The sequence below is a fragment of the Malus sylvestris genome, chromosome 2 (genome assembly GCF_916048215.2).
Source record: "Malus sylvestris chromosome 2, drMalSylv7.2, whole genome shotgun sequence".
NCBI classification, from domain to species: Eukaryota; Viridiplantae; Streptophyta; class Magnoliopsida; order Rosales; family Rosaceae; genus Malus; species Malus sylvestris.
The window spans coordinates 2243820-2269451 of NC_062261.1; the positions used below are offsets into that span (position 1 = coordinate 2243820).

Sequence of the window (25632 nt, forward strand, 5' to 3'; positions counted from 1 at the left end):
TAGAGAGAGTGCGTGTTTAGGAAATTTCGCTGAGGAGTGAGGAGATTGCTTTGCTAGAGGTTTCTGGAAAAAAGAGAAAGAGAGAGAGAGGGAGAAAGATTTCTGGGATTTTGTGTTTCAAGGAACTTCTCTCAAGGCAAGATTTTTTACGGGCTGATAGGAAATAAGAGAGAGAGAGAGAGAGAGAGAGAGAGAGAGAGAGAGAGAGAGACTTATGGGATACGAAAAAGAAAATGTTAGATATAGGATTGGGAGTCTCAATTTGGGACCTTGGGGAGACTTATGGGATACGAAAAAGAAAATGTCAAATATAGGATTGGGAGTCTCAATTTGGGACCTTGGGTTATGTGAGGGAGGTGAGGTTGAGGGGTCACCATGTGGTTAAAGAAAATGTTAAACACTAATTTCATTCAAAATATCTTATGTTTATTATTTTATTTTTTTAAATTAAATTGTTTTATTTGGGAAATCCATCTTTGAGACCTTGAAAGTCTCTTTGAAGATCAGATCATGCTATATACTTGAAACTCTAACGTCACATATACTATTTTTTTGTAAAAAAAATAACATATTTTTCATGTCTTTCTTATATTGTAATAATTTATTATATATAAATGATTATGGTGTGTTTAAACTTATTTCATTAATTACTACATATTTTCTACACTCACAATGTTTGCCAGCTCGCTATATAATCAACTTAAATCAGTTAAATCCATCATGTAATGCATTTCCTTCCAATTTTTTGTGATAAACTAATAGATAATTGACTAAATAAACATCCTGCAAAGTTTCAATAAAAATTTCCAGGTTTTTCTTACAATTTCCGTCGTTTTTATTCAATTTTTATCGATATCGATAATATCCCGATATTTTCATCGATATTTCCGTATTTTTGGACTACCGATATTTCCGATATCATTGATATTTTATACCTTGATCATAACGCATGGCTGGTATAGATTTACTGAGTCACAATTTATCCTCGGATTGACTAAAGTCTAAACTGAGCACGACCAAACGCATCTCAGTGGACAGAGCTGGCCTTAATTAATTCATCCAAAAAATTCGAGAAAAAAGGCTTAAATAGATGAATTTCCTGTGGTGATAGGGTAGTCAGAATATATAGGTCATGTGGTAAAAAATTATTAGGATTGAAACCCCTATAGTGAAGTCCGTAAGGATTGAAACTCACATGCTAACACAATGCTATCTTCTGACTGCTCTATCATCATGTGACTAATAATCCAATTAGGCCAAAAAAATAAAATCCAAAACTTTCCGAAACATTCGAGCAAATAAAACAAAGTCCAAAACTTCCAACTCTGAATGGAAAATCTTTGCTTTATTAGTAATGAAAAGAATCAATCAAAATGATGAAAACACATGAATATAAATTAGGTATTAAGTAGAATTAATTAAAGCTATAGAAGAAGATGGCCATCGCAGTGAGAGAAGAAGAGGCGTTGCGGTCCCACCAGCGATCATCATCTTCAGAAATGTTGATAGTCACCTTCTGCCCTACATCACTGCGGTGAGTATCTACCGTGCAGATGAAGTAACGGGTCACGTTGGAAGTCAGTGTAATACCGCAGGGCTGGAATCATAAAAATCAATAGGATGTGATATCTATACATCCCTTTTTATTTTTTTTCACATCTTTTTAGTTTTCGGTAATCAAATCGGATGAATTGAAAAAAATCAACAGACAGAAATTAACAAGAGATGTGTGAATAGTAAAAAAATGTGTGTGGATAGCACATAAAAAAACCAAGAGGGTTCGAATTTGAGCAGTCATCGTAATTGTTAGGACTCTTTGGGACACCATAGGTTACTAGTATTTATTAGGCCATTGCTAATGTTAAGCCCACTAGACTACTAAACCCTTACTTCACAGCCTCCGCCACCCACACCTCTCTCGAATTCGAACCGACGAACCATCTCCCATCTTCACTCCGACGAAACATCTCAACTCCCTCCACCACCCACAGCCACCCCTCTCTCTCTCTCACGATTCTCTCTCGCGATTCTCTCTGGATCCATCGCAGCATCCCCCAATCAGGTACAGTTTTGGAATTACTTTAGGGTTTGCAATTTAATTTTAGGGTTAGGGTTTTCAATTTAATTTTAGGGTTAGGGTTTTCAATTTAATTTTAGGGTCAGGGTTTGCAATTTAGTGGCGGCGCACCGAAAACAACATTCCCTTTCTTTTTTTTAAAATTTTTTTATTTATCTTTATTTATTTATGCTTTTGGAACGGGAAACGAAAGCATGGGAACACAAGCATATGATTCTGATTTCAGTCCTTCACTTTCCATCTTGACTGATTCACTCTGTCAATGTTTCTCTGTTTCTGATTTCAATTTGGGATTTTAAATCATATGATTCTTCTATTGCTTTTGGGATATTATATGATGAGACTGATTCTTCGATTTGGATTTAGGTATTTCAGTATCATCTGTTCGGCAACACAAGCACCCCCACTGCCATTTTTTCAGTCTGTGATCTGAACCACTGCTTTGCCATAACGGTCGATACTGCCATGACAGCCCACGAAGCCTCCTCTTCGTCCTCCTCCACTTCCAAACTCTGGAAGTACGACGTATTCTTGAGCTTCAGGGGTGAAGACACGCGCTATGGCTTCACGAGCCACCTCCACGCGGCATTAACAGCCAGAGGGTACCAGGTCTTTATTGATGAGGACGATCTACCAAGAGGGGAAGAAATAAAAGAGAAACTGTTCCGTGCAATCGAAGAGTCGAGGATCTCTGTCATTATCTTCTCAAAGATGTATGGGGATTCGAGTTGGTGTCTTGACGAGCTGGTGAAGATCATGGAGTGTAGAGACAAACTGGGGCGACATGTTTTACCAATATTCTATCACGCTGATCCTTCGCATGTCAGGAAGCAGGACGGAGATTTAGCCGAAGCATTTCAGAAGCACGAAAAGGACATCCGTGAAGAAAAAGATGACAAGAAACGTGAAGCTAAACAAGAAAGGGTAAATCAGTGGAGAGAGGCTCTCACAAAAGCTGCAAATTTGTCTGGCCACCATCTTCAAAGCGCTAATAATAGGTAATTATTCACCTGCTTTTCAAGATTTAAGTTGTAATACTCTAATTAACATAATCAATACACCTTAATCTCTCACGCTGATCCTTCACATGTCAGGAAGAGGCGGAGAGAGGCTCATACAGAAGCTACAAATTTGTCTGACCACCAAACAACTGGCAACGGGTAATCATTTACCTGCTTATTTCAAGATTTGAAACATTTTAGTGAATGACTTGATCTCTCAATTAATTAAAATGCTTAATTATATGAAGGGAAGAAGGAAAGAAAATTGTTTATGTACCGATATCTCCTACCGAGCCTTCATTGAGTCCCACTAATGCTAACGAATTCAATTTTCAGGCGCGAAGCAGAGTTCATTAAAAAAATTATTAACGAGAATATTTGTGAATGGCTCACTAGCACTAACGAATTACGTGTGGCCAAGCACATAGTTGGAATCGATTCTCGCGTTCAAGATATTATCACTTATCTTTCAAGTGGTGGATCAAATGATGTTCTCATGGTTGGAATTTGGGGGATGGGTGGATTGGTCAAAACAACAGTTGCCAAAGCCATTTATAACCAAATTCATCCTAAGTTTGAATTCAAAAGTTTCCTTGCCGGCATTCGCGATGCTACAAGTAAACATGATCTGGTTGATTTGCAAAAAAAACTTATTTTTGACATCTTGAAAAAGAAGCCTGAAATAAGCTGTGTTGACGAAGGTATCGACCTGATAAAACAACAATTTCGACATAGAAAGATACTTGTCATCGTGGACAACATAGATAAAGAGGAACAACTGAATGCAATAGTTGGAAGTCATGATTGGTTTGGTCCTGGAAGTAGAATTATCATAACCACACGAGTTGAACGTCTACTGCAAGACCGAATCAGTAATCTGCAAGACCGAATCAGTAATTTACCTCACGAAATTCTTGTCCTTATAGTGTCACTCTTGCCGCTAAAGGAAGCCGCAGCCACTAGTATCCTTTCTAGGCCATGGCGCCATGTCTGGGCATTTACTACGACTCTCAGTTTTGACGCTGTTAACTTTGAAGTAGGTGATACTTTGCACCGGTTCTTGGATCTTGAAGAACAAGTGAGAGACCGGGAAAGCCGCCTCTACGTGAATTGGGTCGATCACGTTCTGGACCAACATAGAGGCCAATGCATTGACCGCTTCCGGGTTTGCTTTTTTCTGCAGCGCGACTTTGCAGGTTCCATTGACAAATGGATCCAATTTGCAATGGAAAAGAGGGTTCAAATACTTGAGCTGGAGCTTTTGACAGACTCAATTGTTTTCCTTGATGATAACTACACATTTCCCCACAAACTACTATTGGGTCCGGAAGAGCAAAAGGGCCTGTTTTCTAACCTTCCAAGCCTACACCCTGGTGGATACAGTATTGCGCCTTTCGAGTCCCTCAGAGTCGTACGCTTTCAACATGTTGGTGTGACCGGTGAAACTCTTGAGTTCTTGCTGTCCAACTGTCCAGTTCTCGAACGTTTGTCGCTGAGTTTTGCCAAAGATTTAGTCAAGCTAAGAGTTACCGGCACCTCCATGGCATTGAAATATTTAGAGGTGAAGTATTGCCTTGAACTCAGCATCATTGAGATATCTGGTGCAAACATTGTCTCCTTTATTTATTGTGGACAGTTAATAGATTTGCGATTGAATAATGTGCCCCTGCTGGTTGAGGTATCCATTTACAAGTGGGGCACTTTTGCTGAATTCGTAAGGCTTGCGTTAAGTCAACTCTCATGCTGTCTTTCTCATTTAGAGACCCTGAAGCTGGATATCAGGGGAGCGGTTAGCATACTTATCCCATGTTATTTGGTTGAGATCAAGTATTGTCGTGTCCCTAACTCAGTTGTTGTTGGCTTTCAGGTCTACAATCAGAATCATGCGTTTCCCGCGTTATCAAATCTCAAGCATTTGGAATTATTAGTGGATGCCGACTACTCTCTGTCTCTTGGTCGCTTAGCTTCTTTCATGGAGGCAGCTCCTTACTTGCTCAATCTTGTTTTGGGGGTATGTATGTATTGTATGCCTTTGTTATTGATAGGTTACCAATGTAAAAGTTGATATATGTATGAATATGTTTTTGTGCGTCCATATGCTCTAGTCTCTCTGTTGCCTGTATTCTTGAAGAAACAAAATAATAAATAACGGGGTTTGTTTTGAATCTGGTTTTGTTTGCTTTCCTTGTTGCAGTTGGGTTTCAGTACGTCCAATGAGGACATGGAAATACCAGAGAAAGTTTCCAAACAACCCCATCACTTCCTCAAGCTAGTAGAAATAGCAGGGTATCGGGGCCACGAGTGCTGCGTAGAGCATGTCAGATACTTGGTGGAGAATGCTGTTGCACTGGAGAAGATTATTATAAATCCTGTTCGGTTTTGGTGTCGGCCGACGGGAATTGAGAGCAATGCCCTACTGGAGAATGAGGAAGAGAATGCAAGAGATCATGCTATCCAACACCTCAAGAAAAAAGTACCTTCTAGTGTAGAATTTGTGTGCCTGTAGGAGTGCAGCGCCGCAGTGCTTCAAAAAAATTAACGTCTACAGTGCTTTAAAAAAAAAGTATATGTATTGCGTATGTTCTTAGATTTTCTTTGCTTTTTCTCTTCTATGTGATTTCTTATTCGTTTCGTATCAGTAATGGTAATTTGTACGTCATACTCGTATTCTTGCTGTATATACTACATCACAAGGGGCATTTAAGTACTTGAAAAACACAGGTTTTATGCATTGCTGCTCCGTCTTTCTGCCCTTCATATAGGAGGAATTTTACACGGGAACAATTTTTCTTGTTTTTGTTTTTATTGACGGTGGCAAGTTGTGGGTTGAACGCGAAATACATGTTGGATTTTGCAAATTGTTATATACAAAATATTTTCACACTTATTTGTCGTTAAGAATCGTGTAAGGTAGAAATCATAACATAGCCATGATCAACACCGCATTCAACGCAATTAAGAGAAAAACTAATGAATGTATCCGATTTAACACGAGATTGGAATTCATGATTAGACTAAAAACTGCTAACAAAATGTCTTGTTTCCAAGTGTTGAACACACTAATTTATATTTTCATTTTCATCACAGACAAATACTTTGCTTGTAATCTCCTTAATACCATCTCCTCCCTCTGCTGCAAAAGGTACCTCTCTTCTGTAATCGTGTCCCCAGAAGGTGCCATCCAACGCAAAGAGCGACACATGTCAGTTCTTGCGGCATCCAGTCGCCAGGGATGCTTGTATCAATTGTGGCTTTGACAGTAGCTTGGCGAACCCATGTAAGGCGACGCTGGGGAGGGCTGTTGATATATTTTAACTTGTGGCAATCTCTCAGGTTCAAACCTCTAGGGGGAATATCCTAAGACGCGTATGTAATAGATTCAAGATTCCTAGTGTTAAAAACCATAACAAAATGAGCCTTACAGTGTATAAGTTGCAAGGATTTGAGACTGGAACTTGAAACACGCAAGCAGCAATTTATTACTTCGGGGGATTCGAAAGAACATGAAGTTAATGACAAACACTCGATGGAAGGGCAACCACGAGTTAAGCAGAGGACTGTGCTACTTCTTTTGAAGATAACAGCTTTCAGGGACTGTTTTCAAGGAGAGAAAAATCGGATCCCAAATTCCCAACATACGTCTAATCTCACATACTCCAAGTTTAGACTAGTTAAAAGTTTTGCATTGAAAAGGATTTGGCTAGGCATACGTAGTATCCGGTTCGTTGCATCATCGTCGTTGTCATCATCATCATCATCTAATCTTGTTGAGGCCCAAGACTGACATCTAACGTTTTAACGTTTCTCTCCACCGCAAAACTCAACCACTTGTGTCCACGCTAGTATCCTCTATTAACTTAAGAGCCGTACGATGTGACATCTCTCTCTTTCAGCACACAACTCATCCAAACGTTTCAAACACCTTTCCAAGAAGTTAATGAACAATTCTGCACGTCGAACGAGTTCGTCTTCCTCATGAAGATCACTGCACGAGTGGTCTAAGCCCTCATCGTCGAATCTAACACGGGGACTTCCAAATGTTGGAGTATGTGGCCAAGTGGCCAACTTTTGGCTATAAACAATTCAAAAGAAAAAAAGACAACATGATGATGTTTCTTCCTTGTTTTGGGGAAAAGAAAAGCACACTTTGTCTAAAGTTTTTCTTTGGTCCATGTGAGAAGTCACGGGAGTCCTAGGGTTTTTAACTAGCAGCAATAGCTGCCTTTTGTTGTGGGAGAAAGGCTGTCACATAGAAGAAGAAAAGAGAAGGGAGTAGCAGAAAGTAGGATAGTGCACCATTTTCTGTTTTAGTAGCCCATCTTTGTGAGAGGAAAAGAAGCTGCAGAGAGCAGAAAACTAAGAGTAGAAAGAGAAGAAAGAAATGTGATTTTCTTTCTTTGTAGGTACTCACTCAATCAAAGTTGTATTTGTGTATTAGCTTTGAGCTTTGTATAGAGAGGAAATTATTCACTATATTTCCCTCTCTATTTGTTTCTTTGGTGAGTGAGAGCTATTGGGTGTATTGGGTTATTTGGGTTGTGAGATTGCCAACACTTTGTAAACTCCCATTTGGTTGATAGTGGATTATTGGGTGAGCTCCTACTGCTCCGAGGACGTACTCCAGTTACACTGACTGTTGAGGAACCTCGTTAAAATCTTGGTGTTCTTTAATATTTTGTTCTTGCATTTCATTTGGTAAATTTCCTGTGGGTTAGCTTGAGTTGGTTCCAACGGGTTTGGTGCTATCCTAGCACAACAATTGGTATCAGAGCACTGGTTGCTCTTGGGTACTATCTAGTTGCCAAAGATGTCAGACGGGCAAGATGAGAATCCTTTTGGAAGTAGCTCCGGGTTTGCAAGAACTACGGTGCAAAATGCAAAGTTCGAAGTGGAAAAGTTTGATGGCACAAACAACTTCAGGATGTGGCAATGTGAGGTCAAAGATGTGTTGGCTCAACAAGATCTACTTGCCGCTTTGGGAGAGAAGCCGGAAACTATGTCGAAGCCGGAATGAGAGAAATTAAATTTGTGGGCTTGCTCTTCAATTCGGTTGTGCCTTGCAAAAACTCAGAAGTATTTTGTGATGCGGGTGACATTAGCAAGTGTGTTGTGGCAAAAATTGGAAGACAAGTATATGACGAAGAGTGCAGAGAACCGGCTACACTTAAAGAAAAAGCTCTACCGCTTCCAATACAAAGAAGGTACAAAAATGATTAGACACCTTGATGCTTTTAATAAGTTGATTGCCGACTTATTAAATTTAGATGAGGATATTAAGGATGAAGATAAGGCTTTAATATTGTTGAATTCCTTGCCGGACTCTTATGAGCATTTTGTTACCACTATTATGCATGGTAAAGAAACTGTGAAATTTGAAGATGTGTCAAATGCCTTGATGAATTATGAAATGAGGAGATAAAAACCATGATAGTACCTCTGAAGCTTTATTTGTTAGAGGTAGATCATCGGAGAGAAGATCATCTTCTAGTAGGAAAAAATCACAGTCTCGACCTAGAGGAAACTCTAAAGGTAGAAAACCTTTGGAAAGGGATGAATGTGCCTTTTGTCGTAATAAGGGCCATTGGAAGAAAGATTGTCCTAAATTGAAGACCAAAGGCAAAGAAAGTTCTGAAGCTAATGTTGCTGAGGTTGAAACAGATTTTTCTGATTTTGCTTTAACCACTTCCTCATCATTTGATTGTGCTACTAAGTGGGTGTTGGATACGGGTTGTACTCATCATATGACTTCTCACAAGGATTGGTTTTCAAGCTTGAAAGAGTTTGATGGTGGCGTTGTGTTCATGGGAGATGACAATCCTTGCACAACAAAAGGGATTGGTACAGTTCGTTTGAAGTTGCATGATGGCATGGTTAAAGAGTTGACAGGTGTTCGGTATGTACCGAATTTGAAGAAAAATCTTATTTTTTTGGGTACTTTGGAATCCAAGGGTTTCAGGTTTCATTCAGATGGACATACATTGAAAGTTACTTATGGTGCACTTGTTGTGATGAAAGCTCATAGATGTGGCCATTTGTATTTATTGCAGGGAAGCACTGTGACAGGTGAAGCATCTGTAGTCTCTGAAAATATGGGCACATCTGATTCAGATACTACTAGATTGTGGCATATGAGATTAGGCCATGCCGGTGAGAAAGCTCTACAAGGGCTTGTGAAACAAGGTCTTTTAAAAGGTGCCACGACTTGTAAACTTGATTTCTGCGAGCATTGTGTCTTGGGGAAGCAAACTAGAGTGAAGTTTGGTACTGATGTACATCAAACGAAGGGCATTCTTGATTATATGCATTCGGATGTTTGGGGTCCTACAAAGACTCCCTCTTTGAGTGGTAGACATTGGTTCGTGACCTTTGTTGATGATTATTCAAGAAGGTCTTGGGTCTACACTATGAAGCACAAGAGTGAGGTGTTAAGCATTTTCTTGGGATGAAAGAAAATGGTTGAGAACCAGACTGGGAGAAAGATTAAGATTTTGAGATCGGATAATGGTGGTGAATACACATCCGACCCTTTCTTTAAAGTTTGCAAAGAGGAAGGAATTGTGAGACATTTTAGTGTTCGGGGAACTCCACAACAAAATGGAGTTGCAGAAAGATTGAATCGAACCTTGCTTGAGAAGGTTAGATGTATGTTGTCTCAGTCGGGTTTAAGCAAGTCATTTTGGGTAGAGGCAGTTAATTATGCATGTCACATCATCAACCGATTACCCTCAGCTGCTATTCAGGGTAAGACACCAATGGAGGTATGGACTGGAAAACCTTCTTCTGATTATGACTATATCCGTATTTTTGGTTCACCTGCTTATTTTCATGTGACTGAAAATAAACTTGATCCTAGAGCCAAAAAGGCTATCTTTCTTGGTTTTAGTAGTGGTGTCAAAGGTTACAGGTTGTGGTGCCCAGAGATGAAGAAACTTGTAATCAGTAGAGATGTGACATTTGATGAAGAAAGTATGTTCAAGGACTCTGAGAAGAATGTGAAAGATGTCCAACAGGTGGAGCTTGAGAAAGTTGCCTCTGGTACTTCAAATCCTATTTCCGCTGATGTCGATGCCACTACAAGTGAAGAAGTTGGAGACCATGAGGATGTTGAAAAAGTTGAACTTGAAGATTCTATTCAAGTTGAAGAGGAAGTTTCACCTCAAGAGTCTATTGCCAAGAACAGAGGAAAGAGACAAATTACCAAGCCAGCTCGGTATAGTGACTATGTTTCTTTTGCTCTTCCTATTATCACTGATGAAATTCCATCTAATTTCGAGGAAGCCATTGAGAGTGAGGAGAAGGAGAGGTGGTGCAATGCCATGGGTGATGAGATGAATTCTCTCTTGAAGAACAAGACTTGGGAGTTAGCTAAATTGCCTAAGGGCAAGAAAGCTATCGGTTGCAAATGGGTGTATGCCAAGAAGGAAGATGCTGATGAGAAAAGCAATGTGAGATTCAAAGCAAGATTAGTTGTTAAAGGGTATGCACAAAAGGAGAGCATTGACTACAATGAAATATTTTCTCCGGTTGTGAAGCACTCCTCAATTCATATTATGTTAGCTTTTGTTGCACAATATGATCTTGAGCTTGTGCAACTTGATGTGAAGACGGCTTTCCTACATGGTGATTTGAATGAAGAGATTTATATGTGTCAACCGGATGGGTATATAGTGAAAGGGAAGGAGAACTTGTTTTGCAAATTGAAGAAATCACTATATGGCTTGAAGCAATCTCCAAGACAATGGTATTTGAGGTTTAATAAATTTATGAGAGGCCAAAATTATTCTAGAAGTCAATATGATCATTGTGTGTACTTCAAGAAGTTGCAAGATGGGTCTTTCATTTATTTGTTGATATATGTTGATGATATGTTGATTGCCTCAAAGAATTTTGAAGAGATTGAAAAATTAAAGAAGCAAATGAAGAATGAGTTTGAGATGAAGGATCTTGGTGAAGCGAAGAAGATCTTTGGCATGGAAATCACTAGAGATAGAGAGAAGGGTTTGGTCAGTTTGAATCAAAGACAATACCTTGAGAAGTTGATTCGGAAGTTTGGAGTTCATGATTCAACTAAACCGGTTAGTACCCATTTGGCTCCTCATTTTAAATTGAGTTCTCTACAATGTCCTAAAAATGATAAAGAGAAGCTGCAAATGAAAAATATACCATATGCAAATTTGGTTGGTAGTTTGATGTATGCAATGGTATGCTCTAGACCGGATATTGCTCATGCAGTTGGCATGGTGAGTCGATATATGCATAATCCAGGTAAAGAGCATTGGCAAGCAGCTAAGTGGATATTGAGGTATCTCCATGGTACTCGAGATGTTGGTTTATGCTTTGAGAGAGATGACTCTGGTATTGGTCATTTTGCAATTGGTTATGTTGATTCAGATTATGCAGGTGATCTGGATGGAAGGAAGTCTACTACAGGCTATGTGTTTACTATGGCTAAAGGGCCAGTTTGTTGGAGGTCCATTTTGCAGTCGTCTGTTGCCTTGTCTACTACAGAGGCTGAATATATGGCAGTTGCTGAAGCTATAAAGGAGGCCATTTGGATACATGGGCTGATTAGAGATTTGGGGGTTGATCAGAAACAGGTGGAGGTACATTGTGATAGTCAGAGTGCCATTTATTTGGCTAAGTATCATGTTCATCATGCGAGGACCAAGCACATAGATGTGCGTTATCACTTTGTTCGTGAAGTTGTTGGTGAAAGGGAAATCATTCTCCAGAAGATTCCAACTAAAGACAACCCCGCTGATATGTTGACTAAGGTTGTTGGTGTAGCCAAGTTTGTTCATTGCTTGAACTTGGCTCACATTTTGCCTATATAAAGAAGGCGTTGAGCATTAGGAGTTTTGGAGCATTTAGCTCTGCATGAGTTGTTCTCTTGCTAGTGTTTGGGAGTGTTTTTGTGTTGGTTGGCTTATCACGGTGATTTCGGAACTTGGCCAAGATGGAGATTGTTGGAGTATGTGGCCAAGTGGCCAACTTTTGGCTATAAACAATTCAAAAGAAAAAAAGACAACATGATGATGTTTCTTCCTTGTTTTGGGGAAAAGAAAAGCACACTTTATCTAAAGTTTTTCTTTGGTCCATGTGAGAAGTCACGGGAGTCCTAGGGTTTTTAACTAGCAGCAATAGCTGCCTTTTGTTGTGGGAGAAAGGCTATCACATAGAAGAAGAAAAGAGAAGGGAGTAGCAGAAAGTAGGATAGTGCACCATTTTCTGTTTTAGTAGCCCATCTTTGTGAAAGGAAAAGAAGCTGCAGAGAGCAGAAAACTAAGAGTAGAAAGAGAAGAAAGAAAGGTGATTTTCTTTCTTTGTAGGTACTCACTCAATCAAAGTTGTATTTGTGTATTAGCTTTGAGCTTTGTATAGAGAGGAAATTATTCACTATATTTCCCTCTCTATTTGTTTCTTTGGTGAGTGAGAGCTATTGGGTGTATTGGGTTATTTGGGTTGTGAGATTGCCAACACTTTGTAAACTCCCATTTGATTGATAGTGGATTATTGGGTGAGCTCCTACTGCTCCGATGACGTACTCCAGTTACACTGACTGTTGAGGAACCTCGTTAAAATCTTGGTGTTCTTTAATATTTTGTTCTTGCATTTCATTTGGTAAATTTCCTGTGGGTTAGCTTGAGTTGGTTCCAATGGGTTTGGTGCTATCCTAGCACAACACCAAAGACGACAAGTATGCCCACTGCTTGGACACAAGGCTCGCGCTTACGGCGAGTTTTGAGCTGGAAGGTTTTGTGGATGGCTAGGACGGTCAAGTGAGGTTGTAGTAGTGGTGGTGGTGATGTGTCCACAAGCATCCGACGATGGGTCTGTAAAGAAGCACTTTGCGGCTGGAACGATGTGTAGGGGGTTCTTTTGATACAATGTCGAATCTTCTTAATTACGAGAGAACATTCTTTTTATGTAGCTACGATGTGCTAGTGTATTGGTGCTTCGAGTGTTAGTGTTGTACTGGAGTATAATGTACCATTCCGATGATATTGTAATGTACTACTCTGTCGATTTGAAAAAAAAACTTGTACGCACACCTATTGAAGAAAAATTTGAGTCAATTGTAACAAAACTCAAGGTTGAAACTTTGTCGAACTAAGGTCGGAACTTTGTTCGAACGATTACATAGGACAAGTAGAAAGAACGAGAATTCACATGTAAGTGAGGAAAGAAAAAATTAAAAACCAAAACAAAAAGAAGAAAGAATTGACATATTTGGAGATTGCGACGTCAATTAAAGAGCCAATTCTCAGAGAGGAAGCACCGGAGGCTGGTGGTGGCGGTGGAGCGGAAGCAGGAGAGAGTAGGGAAATCCGACGGTGAGATTGACCTTTTGGCCCCGCTCGTAGTTATCACCAACGGAAGAGATGAAGTAGCTTATAAAAATTAATTAATAAATGAACATTTATTGTAATATAGCTTATTTTATAATTAAAATAGAGGATTAGACGATATTAATTTCTTGGAAACGACTGCTAAGCTTAAGCGATGAAGGAAATTACTGCTACAAGTGTGGGGATGAGCCCAACGAAAGTACGAAGAGTAGTGGTAGTGAGAGATGAAGCGTGGGAGGATGGTGGTGGAGGAGCTAACAGAGAAGAGGTGGTGGTTGGTGATCCAACGGTGATGCTGACCTTTTGGCCTTGCTCGCGGTGGTCACCAACGGTGCAGATGAAGAAGCGAGAACTGGTAGAATTGAGTACCGTCCTTACTCCTGGTCCCAGTACGATCCCAGGGTCACTACTGCAGCTATCATATTCTTCGTTTGTTGCTATTTCCCCCACATTATGGTCCCACGTTTCAGTCCAATTGAACACTGCAATGCCAAAAAATCACAACAATAAGTTAACAACAAAGATATATAAATACTCATATGAACTTGGACACAAGAGCCAGGAATAATTAATGCCCCGGTTCGGTTACCTGACCTAACTTCCGTCTAGTTGTTACTGGAAATTGGAAAGCGCACTTACCGACTTTATCTCCTATTTGGAATGTCTTTGAGGCAGCGCAGTCGGAGTAAACGGAGGTGTATAAGGGCAAGCCACCGCCATACTCACCAAGCAAGCCATCATCATATTAATATCTCTGCGACTGCCCATATCCTTACGCATGGTGAATATTTTGATCGGCGTACGTGTTTTTCGGCGATCTGCAAGTACTTTTTCTTGGATCGACGTACGTGTTTTTCCTTTTTCGTTTATAAATATGCATGCGTACGATTTATGAAATCAATTTTCTAATAAATTAAGCATATATGTTGTATGTGTGGCGGGAAAACCTTGAAAACTTTGAACAAGTTGAATATAACCCTGCATTGCCTGGTGATTTTGATGCACTCTAAAAGAAAAAAGAAGAAAGAAATCACCAAGTTTTACCAGTTCCATCGTCCCAGAGTCAAAGACTTACGGGTTCATTGAGGGATGCCGTTGCACTCCCACACACGACCTGGTCTATGAATCTACGATTTCTTCTCTTTAACTTCTAGTTTTCAAAGAACTAGTATCTTTACTCTTTCGCAACTCTACATGCTTGCTATACTTTAAAGTATAAACGCGTTGTTTATTCATATTATAACACATAACTCTAGCCTCAACAACACTCAACCGAAAAATTATCTAGTAGGGAAGGAATAAAAAAGAAACCAAATTACACGTGTGAAAGATGTCTTTTTGCCCTTGATCTTGTCCTTGCCCTCCTAAAACGGATGGACTTGCTCTAAGCTGCCATTTGTATTCAGACATGCCCTGGTCTAAAAAGACTCTAATTAAGCTGACTGCAGTCGTTTGAGTTCAAGTGAGGTATGCAAAGGATAATGTTTTCAACTTCAAAAGTTTACTTAACCCTCGTCACAAACGGGTGCCAAATCCGTGGCTATAAGTATCATATTTTGGCTTTCTCCTTCTGCACAAATATTCAAATATCCAAATCACACCCTGATTAGTACCGTGCCAACTGGATCACATTGACGTGAAGCTGGCCAACATGGCCAGAAGCTAGTCAGTAGCGTTATCGCCGGAACTAAACCTATCGATCCTAGTCCGACTCTATCCCCACCAGCACCGCCGCCGCCAAACTCCACTTACCAGCTCTAACACCTGTTGCCACCGCTTGTTCTATTTGTTATCTCCACCATAGTCATGTCTTTCTTCTTGTACTTACATCTAAATATTAACTCTATAACGTGTATATTATTATTTTTATATCAGTAATGCTAATTGATCACATCTATGTCGAATATGATAATGCTTGTGTCCTTTACATGGGGGACTTACTTGTTCCACCAATTACGATTAACGAACTTTTACCATATGAACATCATAATCAAAATCATTTATTATCTTTATCATTATCTAAAGATTATATGTGCAAAAAAAAAAAAAACATTCAATTTGAGATGTTTTAGCCATTCACATGTATAAAACAAATGGACGTTTTATCATAAGGATGTTGCTTGTTACCAAAACCGTTGATTGGCATAATCGTAAGTAAGGGGACACAAGCATTATCCTATAAAATATATGACCGCTTTTGTTAGAAGGTGATCAACCATAACATATGGTGATGTGTGATTAATTTAAAATATTATCACTCTAGCTGTTCTAATTTCATGTAAATTCTTCTCTTATTAGAGAAATGATACATAATGTAGAACAAGGAACACCATTCTATATATTAATTTATCAAAAGTTTTGTTAAGAAGGTTCTATCGATCATACAATAAAAGCGTTCATCATACCGCAAGGAACAAAATTATTTAAACTTATACTGATTGACCAGGCCCAGCTCAATTGACAAAGCTAGGCTTAATTTTGCACATTTGGGGGCCTTATATTCCACATCGCAATTTGATATGTAATAGTACATTTTGTGGAAATGTGAGACCAAATTATGCAACGTTTATAAAAAGTTGGGTTATTTTTTTTTATCTATTTTTTTTATTGTGGAATTTCAATTTTCTTTATGGTATCAGAGCAGGTCGGCTCACCTGTGATGTACATTGGCCACACGTGCTTCACGTCCTCCAATTTATGTTTTTCATGTGTTAGACTTGAAAATTCGCCATACGTGGGAGCGTGCGAGAATGTGAGAACAAAGTCCTACATCGGTGACGGACCAAAACCATGCAAGGGAATTGAACTACTTTTCATATTGTCAATTATTTTTAAGATGAAACCTCAGCTTTCTTCGCATTCAACATTTCCAAAAGAAAAGAATATCAATAAACATAATCTGCAGAAACAGCATAACATGAATTGTAAATGAAGTAAGTACATTTAGTTAATGCTAAGGAAGGAGATGACTAGTGCAGTGCAGAGGATTAGGGCAACAATATTAAGGCTGAGAGAAGAAGCGCCGTTCCATTCCCACCAATGATCATCATCATCGTTATCTCCTGATGAAGAATAATCTCCTCCAATTCTGATAGTCACCTTCTGCCCTAATCTACTGCAGTGACTATCTTCCGTGCATATGAAGTAACGGGTCAAGTTGGACGTCAGTACAATTCTTGTAGGGCTGGAATCATAGAAACCAAGAGGGTTGTCCTTTGAGCAGCTATCGTAATCAGCCTGTGTTACTTCAGCTACTCTGTGTTCCCCGCTCCATTTGAATTCTGCAAAATGATTGAGAGATAAAGTTAAGCTGATGTTCATCAATAAGAAAGGATAAACTCTCTTTGAAGGAAGAGATGATGCGCTGTGAACACCTCACTTATACTCAAATTTCTTCGTTTTTAAATCTCACTAATGGACATTGTTGACTATTAGGGTAACAAGTGGTCCTCTAGAACTTCGATTTTAAGTCCTAACTAACAATTTTAGTCTACTTAAAACCTAAATCAAAGTGATTATTAACCAATTCGAGACTAAAATTTCTAGTCTCAAATGATGATTTTACACCCTAAAACTTCAACCATGTTAACAAATGGGATAAAAGTTGAAGACAAATGAGTATAAATAGGATTTTCTCAACATGTAATGTTTTTAAAGACATGACGTCATGCACAAAGACGGACTGAATAAAAGGCCAATTTGAATGATGATTTAGAGGTAAGAAAGTCGGTTGTGAACTAATTAACTTACGACTTACCTATTGTATCACCAATCTGAAATCTCTTTGCGTTAGCCCAGGTGGAATAGGCAACAGAGCCAGCTGGAGGAATAGTCCAGCCTAAATCATCCCCAACTTTGTAGGTTTCAGCTGTGGCACCCTTCCACAAGGCCACTACAACAAGAAGCAAACAACCGATCAATCCCTTCTGACTCACCATTTACTCAATCTCTTCTTTCTCTTTGGAAGTGTTTTGGTGTATGAATCAGTTATTAATGTCGACTACTTATACACAAACAGAATAATGAGCAAAAGATAGAGTTCGCAGCGGGTGCCTTTAGGAAGGGAGTTCCTATTGTTTTCAAATAAGGCGGCTGAAGCTAACTTTAACTGATCAGAGGTTTGACCATATTGTATATCGACCTTTTTTCTTTTGAGAATAAAACGTGTTCTTCTGGAAGCAAAGAGCAAAACATAAGGATTATTGTACAACCTTAGGATATTATTAATGTGTACCAACGTTGACTAAAGTTAGTGAATAGAGAAAGTGCTGTACATCAGATGGCTGAAACTAGCTATCAACATTAATGTCACGGACTTGAGATCGGCAAAAATTATGAATTCAAAATGCGAGTAAATTTAAATAGATAAAAATCTAAAATGAAAGAAAATATAGGGGAATTTGGGGTTGGAGACAAATAGTTAGACAAAATTACTAACAAAAAGAGAATGAGATTATTGGAAAGGGTTTAATTAGTTCATATGGTTAAGCAATTGGGACCTAGTGGTATAGCTAAAAGAAAGTTGAGATTATACAATAAACTAATTGACAACACATGGAGTACACAACTTGTTTTTAAACCCATGTAAGATCCATTCTCCAATTAATGTGAGATTCATTCTCAACGCACTTCATCACATGCGACGAACCCTCTTAGAAATAAAAACTAGATTTGCCTAACTCCTTCAACCTATTGGTCAAGTTACTTGTTTCCACTTGCCTTACAAGTCGAGCCGAGCATATATGTGCAATACAAATTTGGTGACGTGGAGCATGTGTGGTATTTGGGCTTGACACATGAGACAACATGCTTTGATAGCATGAAAAAAGTTGAGGTTCCACCATAAAATCAATTAACAATATTGAGAGTAGCTCAATTTCTTATAAACTCATACAAGGTCCCTTCTCTCATCAAGGAGGGATTCATTCTTAACAGGCTTCTTCATGTGTGGCGGATTTTCAAGCCAAACATGTGAACAACACAAGAAAGGTGATGTGCGTGGATAACATGTGACCATTGGGTTTCACATGTGGGACAACCAACTCTGACATCGTGAAGTAAGTTGAGGTTCCATCATAAAACCAACTGGAAAAACGAGGAATTACCCAACTTACCTATAAGTCTATGCAAATTCTCTTCTCCCATCAATGTGGGATTCACTCTTAATATAGGCATGGTATGAGATGTGCAATGTTTGTTTATTCATTTATATGAATTAATGAGAATAGAGACAAGAAATTTGCATTGTAATTTGCATACATCAATAATGATTTGATACTTGACCACAAGATGTACTTATTTAGCGTTGTCAATTTACTGTGATAATGTGTATGCCCTTATTACTGTTGATACTCACCCCTCCACAAATATTTTTTTTGTAGGTTTACAAACTAGACATTGGTAAGATAGACGGATGAGATCAAATTAGATAGGAGGGAAGGAATTTTATTTCTTCTTGCAGTTGTAAGAAATTATTGGTTAATTTTACAAGAGGAATTTACTTTCATCCAATTTTAGGTTCTATTTGTTTATTTAAATTTGACTCACACTTCAAATTCGAAATTGCATGATAGTTATCGCTAGAACTAACCCTGTTGTTTCTAGTCCAAAATTGCCCCCATCCCCATCGTCGTCGCCAAACTCTGCTTTAGCTGCGACGTCCGTTGCCACCACTTTATTTGCAATCGTGTCTACTATCATGCTATGTTAATATTAATCTACGTGTTGTAATATGATCTTACACATATCAATTGGCAGCCATTGTTGTGACTGGCTTTCGAGGCCCCCTAATTTCATTTTGGACCTCTTAGTTGAGGATTGCTTGTGACTGATTTTACTGGTTACTTGTAATCTTTGATGTACTGTCTGGATTGGGGCTGTTTTGGCTCCAATCTCTGAAGATTACCATCGCAACTTTTCAAATTGAAAAAAAAATAAAAATGCGTGACTATATGTGGTGGTCACACCAAATAACTTATCTTGAATTTTAATTGTACCTCCACATGTGTAACATGTATCATTTTATAAATTTTTACCAATGTATTATTTGACTATTTCTGAGAAGGTGAGTTTTTCTTAACTGATAGATATGAATAATAGGCGTTAATCATAACGCATGGCTGATATAGATTTACTGAGTCACAATTTATCCTCGGATTGACTAAAGTCTAAACTGAGCACGACTAAACCCATCTCAACGGACAGAGCTGGCCTTAATTAATTCATCCAAAAAGTTCGAGAAAAAAGGCTTAAATAGATTAATTTCCTGTGGTGATAGGGTAATCAGAAGGTATAGCTCATGTGGTAAAAAATTATTAGGATTGAAACCCCTATAGTGAAGTCCATAAGGATTGAAACTGACATGCTAACACAAGGCTATCTTCCTACGACTCTATCATCATGGGACTAATAATCCAATTAGGCCAAAAAATAAAATCCAAAACTTTCCGAAACATTCGAGCAAATAAAACAAAGTCCAAAACTTCCAACTCTGAATGGAAAATCTTTGCTTTAGTAGTAATGAAAAGAATCAATCAAAATGATGAAAACACATGAATATAAATTAGGTATTAAGTAGAATTAATTAAAGCTATAGAAGAAGATGGCCATCGCAGTGAGAGAAGAAGAGGAGTTGCGGTCCCACCAGCAATCATCATCTTCAGAAATGTTGATAGTCACCTTCTGCCCTAGATCACTGCGGTGAGTATCTACCGTGCAGATGAAGTGACGGGTCACGTTGGAAGTCAGTGTAATACTTGCAGGGCTGGAATCATAAAAACCAAGAGGGTTCGAATTTGAGCAGTCATCGTAATCTGCTCATCGTAATTGTTAGGATCCTTTGGCCACCATAGGTTAGTAGTATTTATTAGGCCCATTGCTAATGTTAAGCCCACTAAGACTACTAAACCCTAACTATTCTTTTGTGTATTTAAACTACTATGTTCATCTAAATTGGGCATGAATGAAGATATGAATTTAATTTCCTTTAATTTTCTTTTCCATTTCCTGCATTACTTTTCTTGCAATTTACCTTTACCATGTATGATCCTATCAGTAATCAACCTTTGATACTTCGGCTACCGTATGAGATCCACTCCACTTGAATACTGCAAAACAATTTTAGAAAAATAAATAAACAGATGTTCACCAATCAAAAGGAGAAATTTTCTTTGCAGAAATTCATTTAAAGGATCGATCCAGGTTCTAATTTGAAGAAATAGAGATCACTCTTATAAAAATCTCCGCCTAGCATCTCTTAGGCCATTGCCTAGACGCTAGACGGTTGGCCATTGCCACAATTAATCACTAGGCGTTTGAAAATTAAGAAAGAGTGTCTAGACCTGCCTAACTGTTTTAGTTGCGACTCTCACTTAAACACAAAATAAATAAATTTCATTTTGCATTTTATTTTTTCAATAAATTGTAAGAGACTTATTGAATATTTAGTCGAAGACTCAATTTATGCTTGTTCTTCTTGTTTAAATATGTTCTAATAGTTTATAATTTATATGTCATTCTATTTTGTAATTTATGTATCTAAATACAATTACGTATTTTTAAGTATAAGTAAACATTTATTTATATGTTATATAATAAAGTTAATCAAAATAAAAAAAAAAAAACCACCTAGGTCTCCGCTCAACTAGTGCCTAACACCAACCTTGATTGAGATTAATTTTCTCAATGCGACTTGTCTATAAAGACATGACGTCCTGCACAGATCTAAACTGATCAATAAGAAATAACAAATATTAATGAAGATTTAGAGAAATAATTTTTTAGTTATCTATTGTATCATTAATCTGAAATCTCTGTGTTAGCCCATGTGGAGTAGGCAATAGAGCCACCTAGAGGAATAGTCCATTCTAAATCGTCTCCGACTGTGTAAGTATCAGCTGCGGCACCGCCGAACAAGGCCACTGCAACAAGAAGAAAGCAACCAACCAACCTCATAAGACTCACCATTTCTCTCCTGTGTGTTCTTCTTTACGTCGTCCCTGGCTACAAACCCTAATTTCTTCTTTTACTCTTTGCAATTTTTTTTTATGTGTGTAGATGATTATTGATTTAACGTCGACTACTTGTACAGAAGTGAAGGGTGACCAAAAGCTATAGAATTTTATTATTTTCGACATTTCGAAAGCGAGTTTCATTGTTTTCCAACGTGAACAGATAATCTAGAAGTTTGACCTTCTTACACACACACACGCACGCACGCACGCACGCGCACGCGCGCATATATATATATATATATATATATATATATATATTATTTTCTTTTGAAAAATAGTTAAAGTGTTTTTCTAGAAGCAAAGACCGAAAAGACTAGTATAATATTGTACAATCTAGCAAGAGTCATCAATTTTGGATTTGACCTCGAATTCCCAACAGGATCCTTTTCGATGAGAATCTTGAAAATTCGTTAATCGTGTTCGTTTATTGTACATTGTGCCATCAGTTTTTGTCAGGTATTATTTGTATTTAATTTTAAATAAAAATATTTAAAATAATTTCTGATCACATGATGTACGATGAATAGACACGATTTACGAATTTTTAGAGTCCACATAAAAAGAATCCGAATTCCTCAAATTCAACCTTTTTCTTTTTTTTTCCCAGGTTTTCTGGGTGCAATTGAATAAAGCAAATTAAAAAAAAAAAAAAAACTACGTAAGTTCTTCATCATCTTGTTTTTCCGTATTTAGTAATTTGTATATATAGTAAACTTGATCTGTTTCTACTTTTTTAGTATATCGCCTTTACAACAAGAATTTTTTTTTATCACGACCCTAAAGTAATGGTGATACTCATCATCTTATGGATTCGAACCCCGTTAATGATTAATCTAATAAAATCTATCATTTGACAAAAAAATAAAAAAAAAGTAATGATGATGCTCATTACCTTATTTATCATCATTATATGCATTTAAATTTAGAAATTTGTATAGATGATAAATACAAATCTCAAAATTTTAATTCATCCAACAATGATAAATAAAGTAGTGAACATTATCATCACTTGAGAGTAATTAACATTATCATCACTTGAGGGTGTAAACAAAAATACATAACAATGTGAAAGGTATATTGCCAAGAGACTAAATTGTAATCAGACGAAATGGAAAGGTGTAGGCAGGCATCATGGCCCAAGTCAAATATTTTGACTTGAACTAGGTGCGTTTTGTATTGTTGCCACGTTGATGTATTTATTACTTGGGCTCCAATATAGATGGATATCACAATGAGAACGTATATATATTACGGGGCTGTGATATCCACACATTTTATTTTATTTCTTACATATTTTTTTAATTTTTTACCGTCAGATCAGATGAATTGAAGAAGATCAACGAACATAAATTATTAAGGGTGTGTGAGAAGTAAAATGAGGTATGTGAATAGCACACCCTTATATTATATGACACAACGTAACAAGTAAAAGCGATCAAATGTTAACCAAGAACATACAGAAGTTTGTACACCAGCAAAAGGATCAGATTGACCACAAATTTTGTTTGATTGATGATATGAAGATAACAACCGTATTACGGTATTAGCAAAGCTAAAGTTGCTTTTATAGAAAATTTTCATTATGTTTTTAGGGAATAAAATATTATAAATTTTTAGAAATGTCAACAACAGTTAACTACGTAATTATTAACGGGTTTAGTACATATAGTTGTTTTTTCGTATGAGTCAAAGTATTTTGAACGTATCAGTTACAAATTAAACATGAGGGATTGAAGAAGAAGAAAAGATTGATCAACGAAACTTAGTAGAAATGTTTAAAACAAAGTTATGCTATGGTCATTTTTATTTCATTTAACGAAACCATGCCAAGTGGGTCTTTCTGCTTTTTGCCACTGTCTTTTAATAGTCGTTATACGTCTCTTTCTCTTAATTGAATAATGTTTCTTTTTATCAAACAAATCTAATTATTATGTGGCTAAACCGGATTTGGTCTCTCTTTTGAGTCTTGACAACTGAAAGGCTGTGGCATTAAACAAACCCAGTTGCAAAAGTTAAGCACGTAATCTAAGAAATTATCTTAGAAGATGAGGCGCACTATGGCACCGTGTCAAACCCAAATGTATCAATTTCTGATCTTGTGTCAAACCCAAATGTATCAATTTCTGATCTTATGTCAAACCTAACAAATTAAGTTGTTGAAAGAGTTGGTAAATTGAAAACGAAGTATATAACATAACTGACTTTGTAGTTCAGTCTGTTAGGAACATTCACATTTGCATATTTTGTTTTCAACTATTCATATATATTGCTTTGTATTTTAAAAGAATCAAACAATCTATTTTATTGCATTTAATCTTTACTTTGTTGGAAAAAGTCTCGAATTTAAATTTCATAGAAAAAAATTATTGAAAAAACTCTGAAGAATTTAATTGAATTCATTTTGTGTAAAATTTCGTTGATCATATAGCTGAATGTCAAAATTCAAAACCAAAAATTTATTATTATGCAAAAAAAAAAAAAAAAAAAAAACTGATCAATATCGTATTACAACAATCACGCTATAGCTGTCTAGTCGAATGAATCACATCACAAAAGATTTAAAACTATATACCGCCCCGGAAAATAATCTAAAACAACAAAGCTAGAGCAATGGACAAAAAGGAAGCGGAAAGGCCAGCGGCGCCGAGAGAAGCTGCTGCATTTGGTGGTGGTGGTGCTGCACCTTCAGGTGTCGGTGACGACGGAGTAGTTGGGGTGGTTGGAGTTCCAGATGGAGGGGTGGCACTAGAGCCTGGAGGGGTGGCACTGCTGCTTGGAGGAGTGGCGGTCGAGGAAGGTGGCGTGGCGGTGGTGCTGCCGGAGGTGACATTGATGGCAAGCTTCTGGCCTCCGACACAGTGGCCGGTGAAAGTGCAGATGAAGAAATTCTCGCCGGTGGTGTTGAGAGTGATTCTCGTTGGTGGGTTCGTGAACAGAGCGAGGGTGTTGCTGGTGTTGCATGAGTCGTAGTTTGCCTTGGTCACCTCTGCCACGTCGTGTGTTCCGTTCAAATAGTTGAACACTGCACAATAAAAAAACAGAATCAACACCTTAAAGACTAACTAATTTAAAAAAAAAAAAAACGTAAATTGTTTACGAGGCAAAAAATCTGAACTATTTTGATTTGCGTGACAAGAGATCGAACTCAAAAAGAATTGGTGACTTCGTCATGACATGCCACCCTTTCAAGGCCGGAATACTCCAGAGCATTCAGGCATAAATACTCTCCAGAAAAACAATCCCAAAAGACCATATTTAGCGTAATTGAGGCTTACCTAGAGTGTCACCAACCAAAAAGGTCTTGTTAGCAGCCCAAGTTTGGTAAGAGCCTGGAGGGAGGACGGTCCATCCGGAGTTGTTGCCAACGGTCCAAGTGACAGGTGCTCTTGTGGAGCTTGGTGTTGGTGCTGGGACAGAGGCCGGTGGTGAAGGTGGAGGAGGAGGAGGAGGAGTAGTACTTGGAGCCGGAGCCGGAGCCGGAGAAGAAGCTCCGTTCACATTGATGGACAATTTCTGACCGGCACTGCAATGGCCAGCGAAGGTGCAGATGTAGTAATGCTCCCCTGAAGAGCTAAGAGTGATATTTGTAGGGCCGGCACTCTGCAAAGTAATGGGACTAGTTACATTGCAAGCATCAAAAGCTGGCTTTGTCACTTCCGCCACGTCATGACTTCCGCTCGTAAATGTGAATACTACAAAGCACAAAGTTCAAGAAAATTAGCACGAAACATTGAATTAAGTTCACATAAATAAATGGTCATCAAACGAAAACTTATTTTGTTGAAATTAGTATGAAACATATAACTAAGTGTATAAAAACAAGACAGTTATCAAAGGATGCTCATTTAGTTGAAATTATATATACCAAGAGTGTCGCCGACAACGAAGGTTTTGTTGGCAGCCCATGTAGCATAAGCTGCGGCGCCACCGGGAGGGACAACCCAACTCAACCCATCGCCCACTTGGTAATTAGTTGCCGCTGCCGCGGAGCTCATTAGCAAAGCGGCCGCTGCCACGGCTGCGAAAAACGCCATGTTTGTGTTCCTTGCCATTGCCCTTGTGTTCTTTGAAGGTCAGGTCGCCCCTGTTTTTTTCCTACTCCCTTTTTTATTTCTCTGTCCGAAAACTTGTAAAACTTTTTGGTTTTTAGAGATTGTTACTGTCATCCCTTCCCTTATATAGAGGAAGGCTTT

At 38.1% G+C, this 25632-nt stretch overlaps 3 protein-coding genes across 5 annotated transcripts; 1 reads left to right on the forward strand and 2 right to left on the reverse strand.

Annotated features, from left to right (window-relative positions):
* The first annotated feature begins 1860 nt into the window (after positions 1 to 1860).
* Positions 1861 to 5809, forward strand: LOC126592624 (disease resistance protein Roq1-like). Of its 3 annotated transcripts, none has more exons than XM_050258381.1 (6): positions 1862 to 2062; positions 2444 to 3075; positions 3172 to 3237; positions 3415 to 4867; positions 4946 to 5089; positions 5273 to 5809. In XM_050258381.1, the coding sequence occupies exons 2-6, from the start codon at positions 2543 to 2545 to the stop codon at positions 5582 to 5584; spliced, it is 2508 nt and encodes an 835-aa protein (XP_050114338.1). In that variant the 5' UTR covers positions 1862 to 2062; positions 2444 to 2542; the 3' UTR covers positions 5585 to 5809. The 3 variants fall into 3 exon arrangements, with proteins under 3 accessions (XP_050114347.1, XP_050114338.1, XP_050114343.1); XM_050258386.1 differs by having other exon boundaries at positions 2453 to 3075; XM_050258390.1 differs by lacking the exon at positions 3172 to 3237 and having other exon boundaries at positions 1861 to 2062.
* Positions 5810 to 16224: 10415 nt separating this feature from the next.
* On the reverse strand, positions 16225 to 17424 carry LOC126592706 (umecyanin-like). Its single transcript, XM_050258470.1, has 2 exons — positions 17185 to 17424; positions 16225 to 16708 (listed from the first exon to the last, which is right to left on the reverse strand). The coding sequence occupies exons 1-2, from the start codon at positions 17363 to 17365 to the stop codon at positions 16371 to 16373; spliced, it is 519 nt and encodes a 172-aa protein (XP_050114427.1). The 5' UTR covers positions 17366 to 17424; the 3' UTR covers positions 16225 to 16370.
* Positions 17425 to 23880: 6456 nt separating this feature from the next.
* LOC126592691 (blue copper protein-like) lies at positions 23881 to 25599 on the reverse strand. Its single transcript, XM_050258447.1, has 3 exons — positions 25305 to 25599; positions 24715 to 25131; positions 23881 to 24461 (listed from the first exon to the last, which is right to left on the reverse strand). The coding sequence occupies exons 1-3, from the start codon at positions 25489 to 25491 to the stop codon at positions 24028 to 24030; spliced, it is 1038 nt and encodes a 345-aa protein (XP_050114404.1). The 5' UTR covers positions 25492 to 25599; the 3' UTR covers positions 23881 to 24027.
* Positions 25600 to 25632: the final 33 nt, after the last annotated feature.

Bases quoted from the DNA above. Each gene is read 5' to 3' on its own strand.
- LOC126592624 (XM_050258381.1), top strand. From the start codon at position 2,543: ATGACAGCCCACGAAGCCTCCTCTTCGTCCTCCTCCACTTCCAAACTC. The intron at 3,076-3,171 runs GTAATTATTCAC...TTCACATGTCAG, and splicing joins CTTCAAAGCGCTAATAATAG to GAAGAGGCGGAGAGAGGCTC. The intron at 5,090-5,272 runs GTATGTATGTAT...TCCTTGTTGCAG, and splicing joins TGCTCAATCTTGTTTTGGGG to TTGGGTTTCAGTACGTCCAA.
- LOC126592706 (XM_050258470.1), bottom strand. From the start codon at position 17,365: ATGGTGAGTCAGAAGGGATTGATCGGTTGTTTGCTTCTTGTTGTAGTG. The intron at 16,709-17,184 runs GTAAGTCGTAAG...ATCATTTTGCAG, and splicing joins TCAGATTGGTGATACAATAG to AATTCAAATGGAGCGGGGAA.
- LOC126592691 (XM_050258447.1), bottom strand. From the start codon at position 25,491: ATGGCAAGGAACACAAACATGGCGTTTTTCGCAGCCGTGGCAGCGGCC. The intron at 25,132-25,304 runs GTATATATAATT...TGTGCTTTGTAG, and splicing joins CGTTGTCGGCGACACTCTTG to TATTCACATTTACGAGCGGA. The intron at 24,462-24,714 runs GTAAGCCTCAAT...TTTATTGTGCAG, and splicing joins TTTGGTTGGTGACACTCTAG to TGTTCAACTATTTGAACGGA.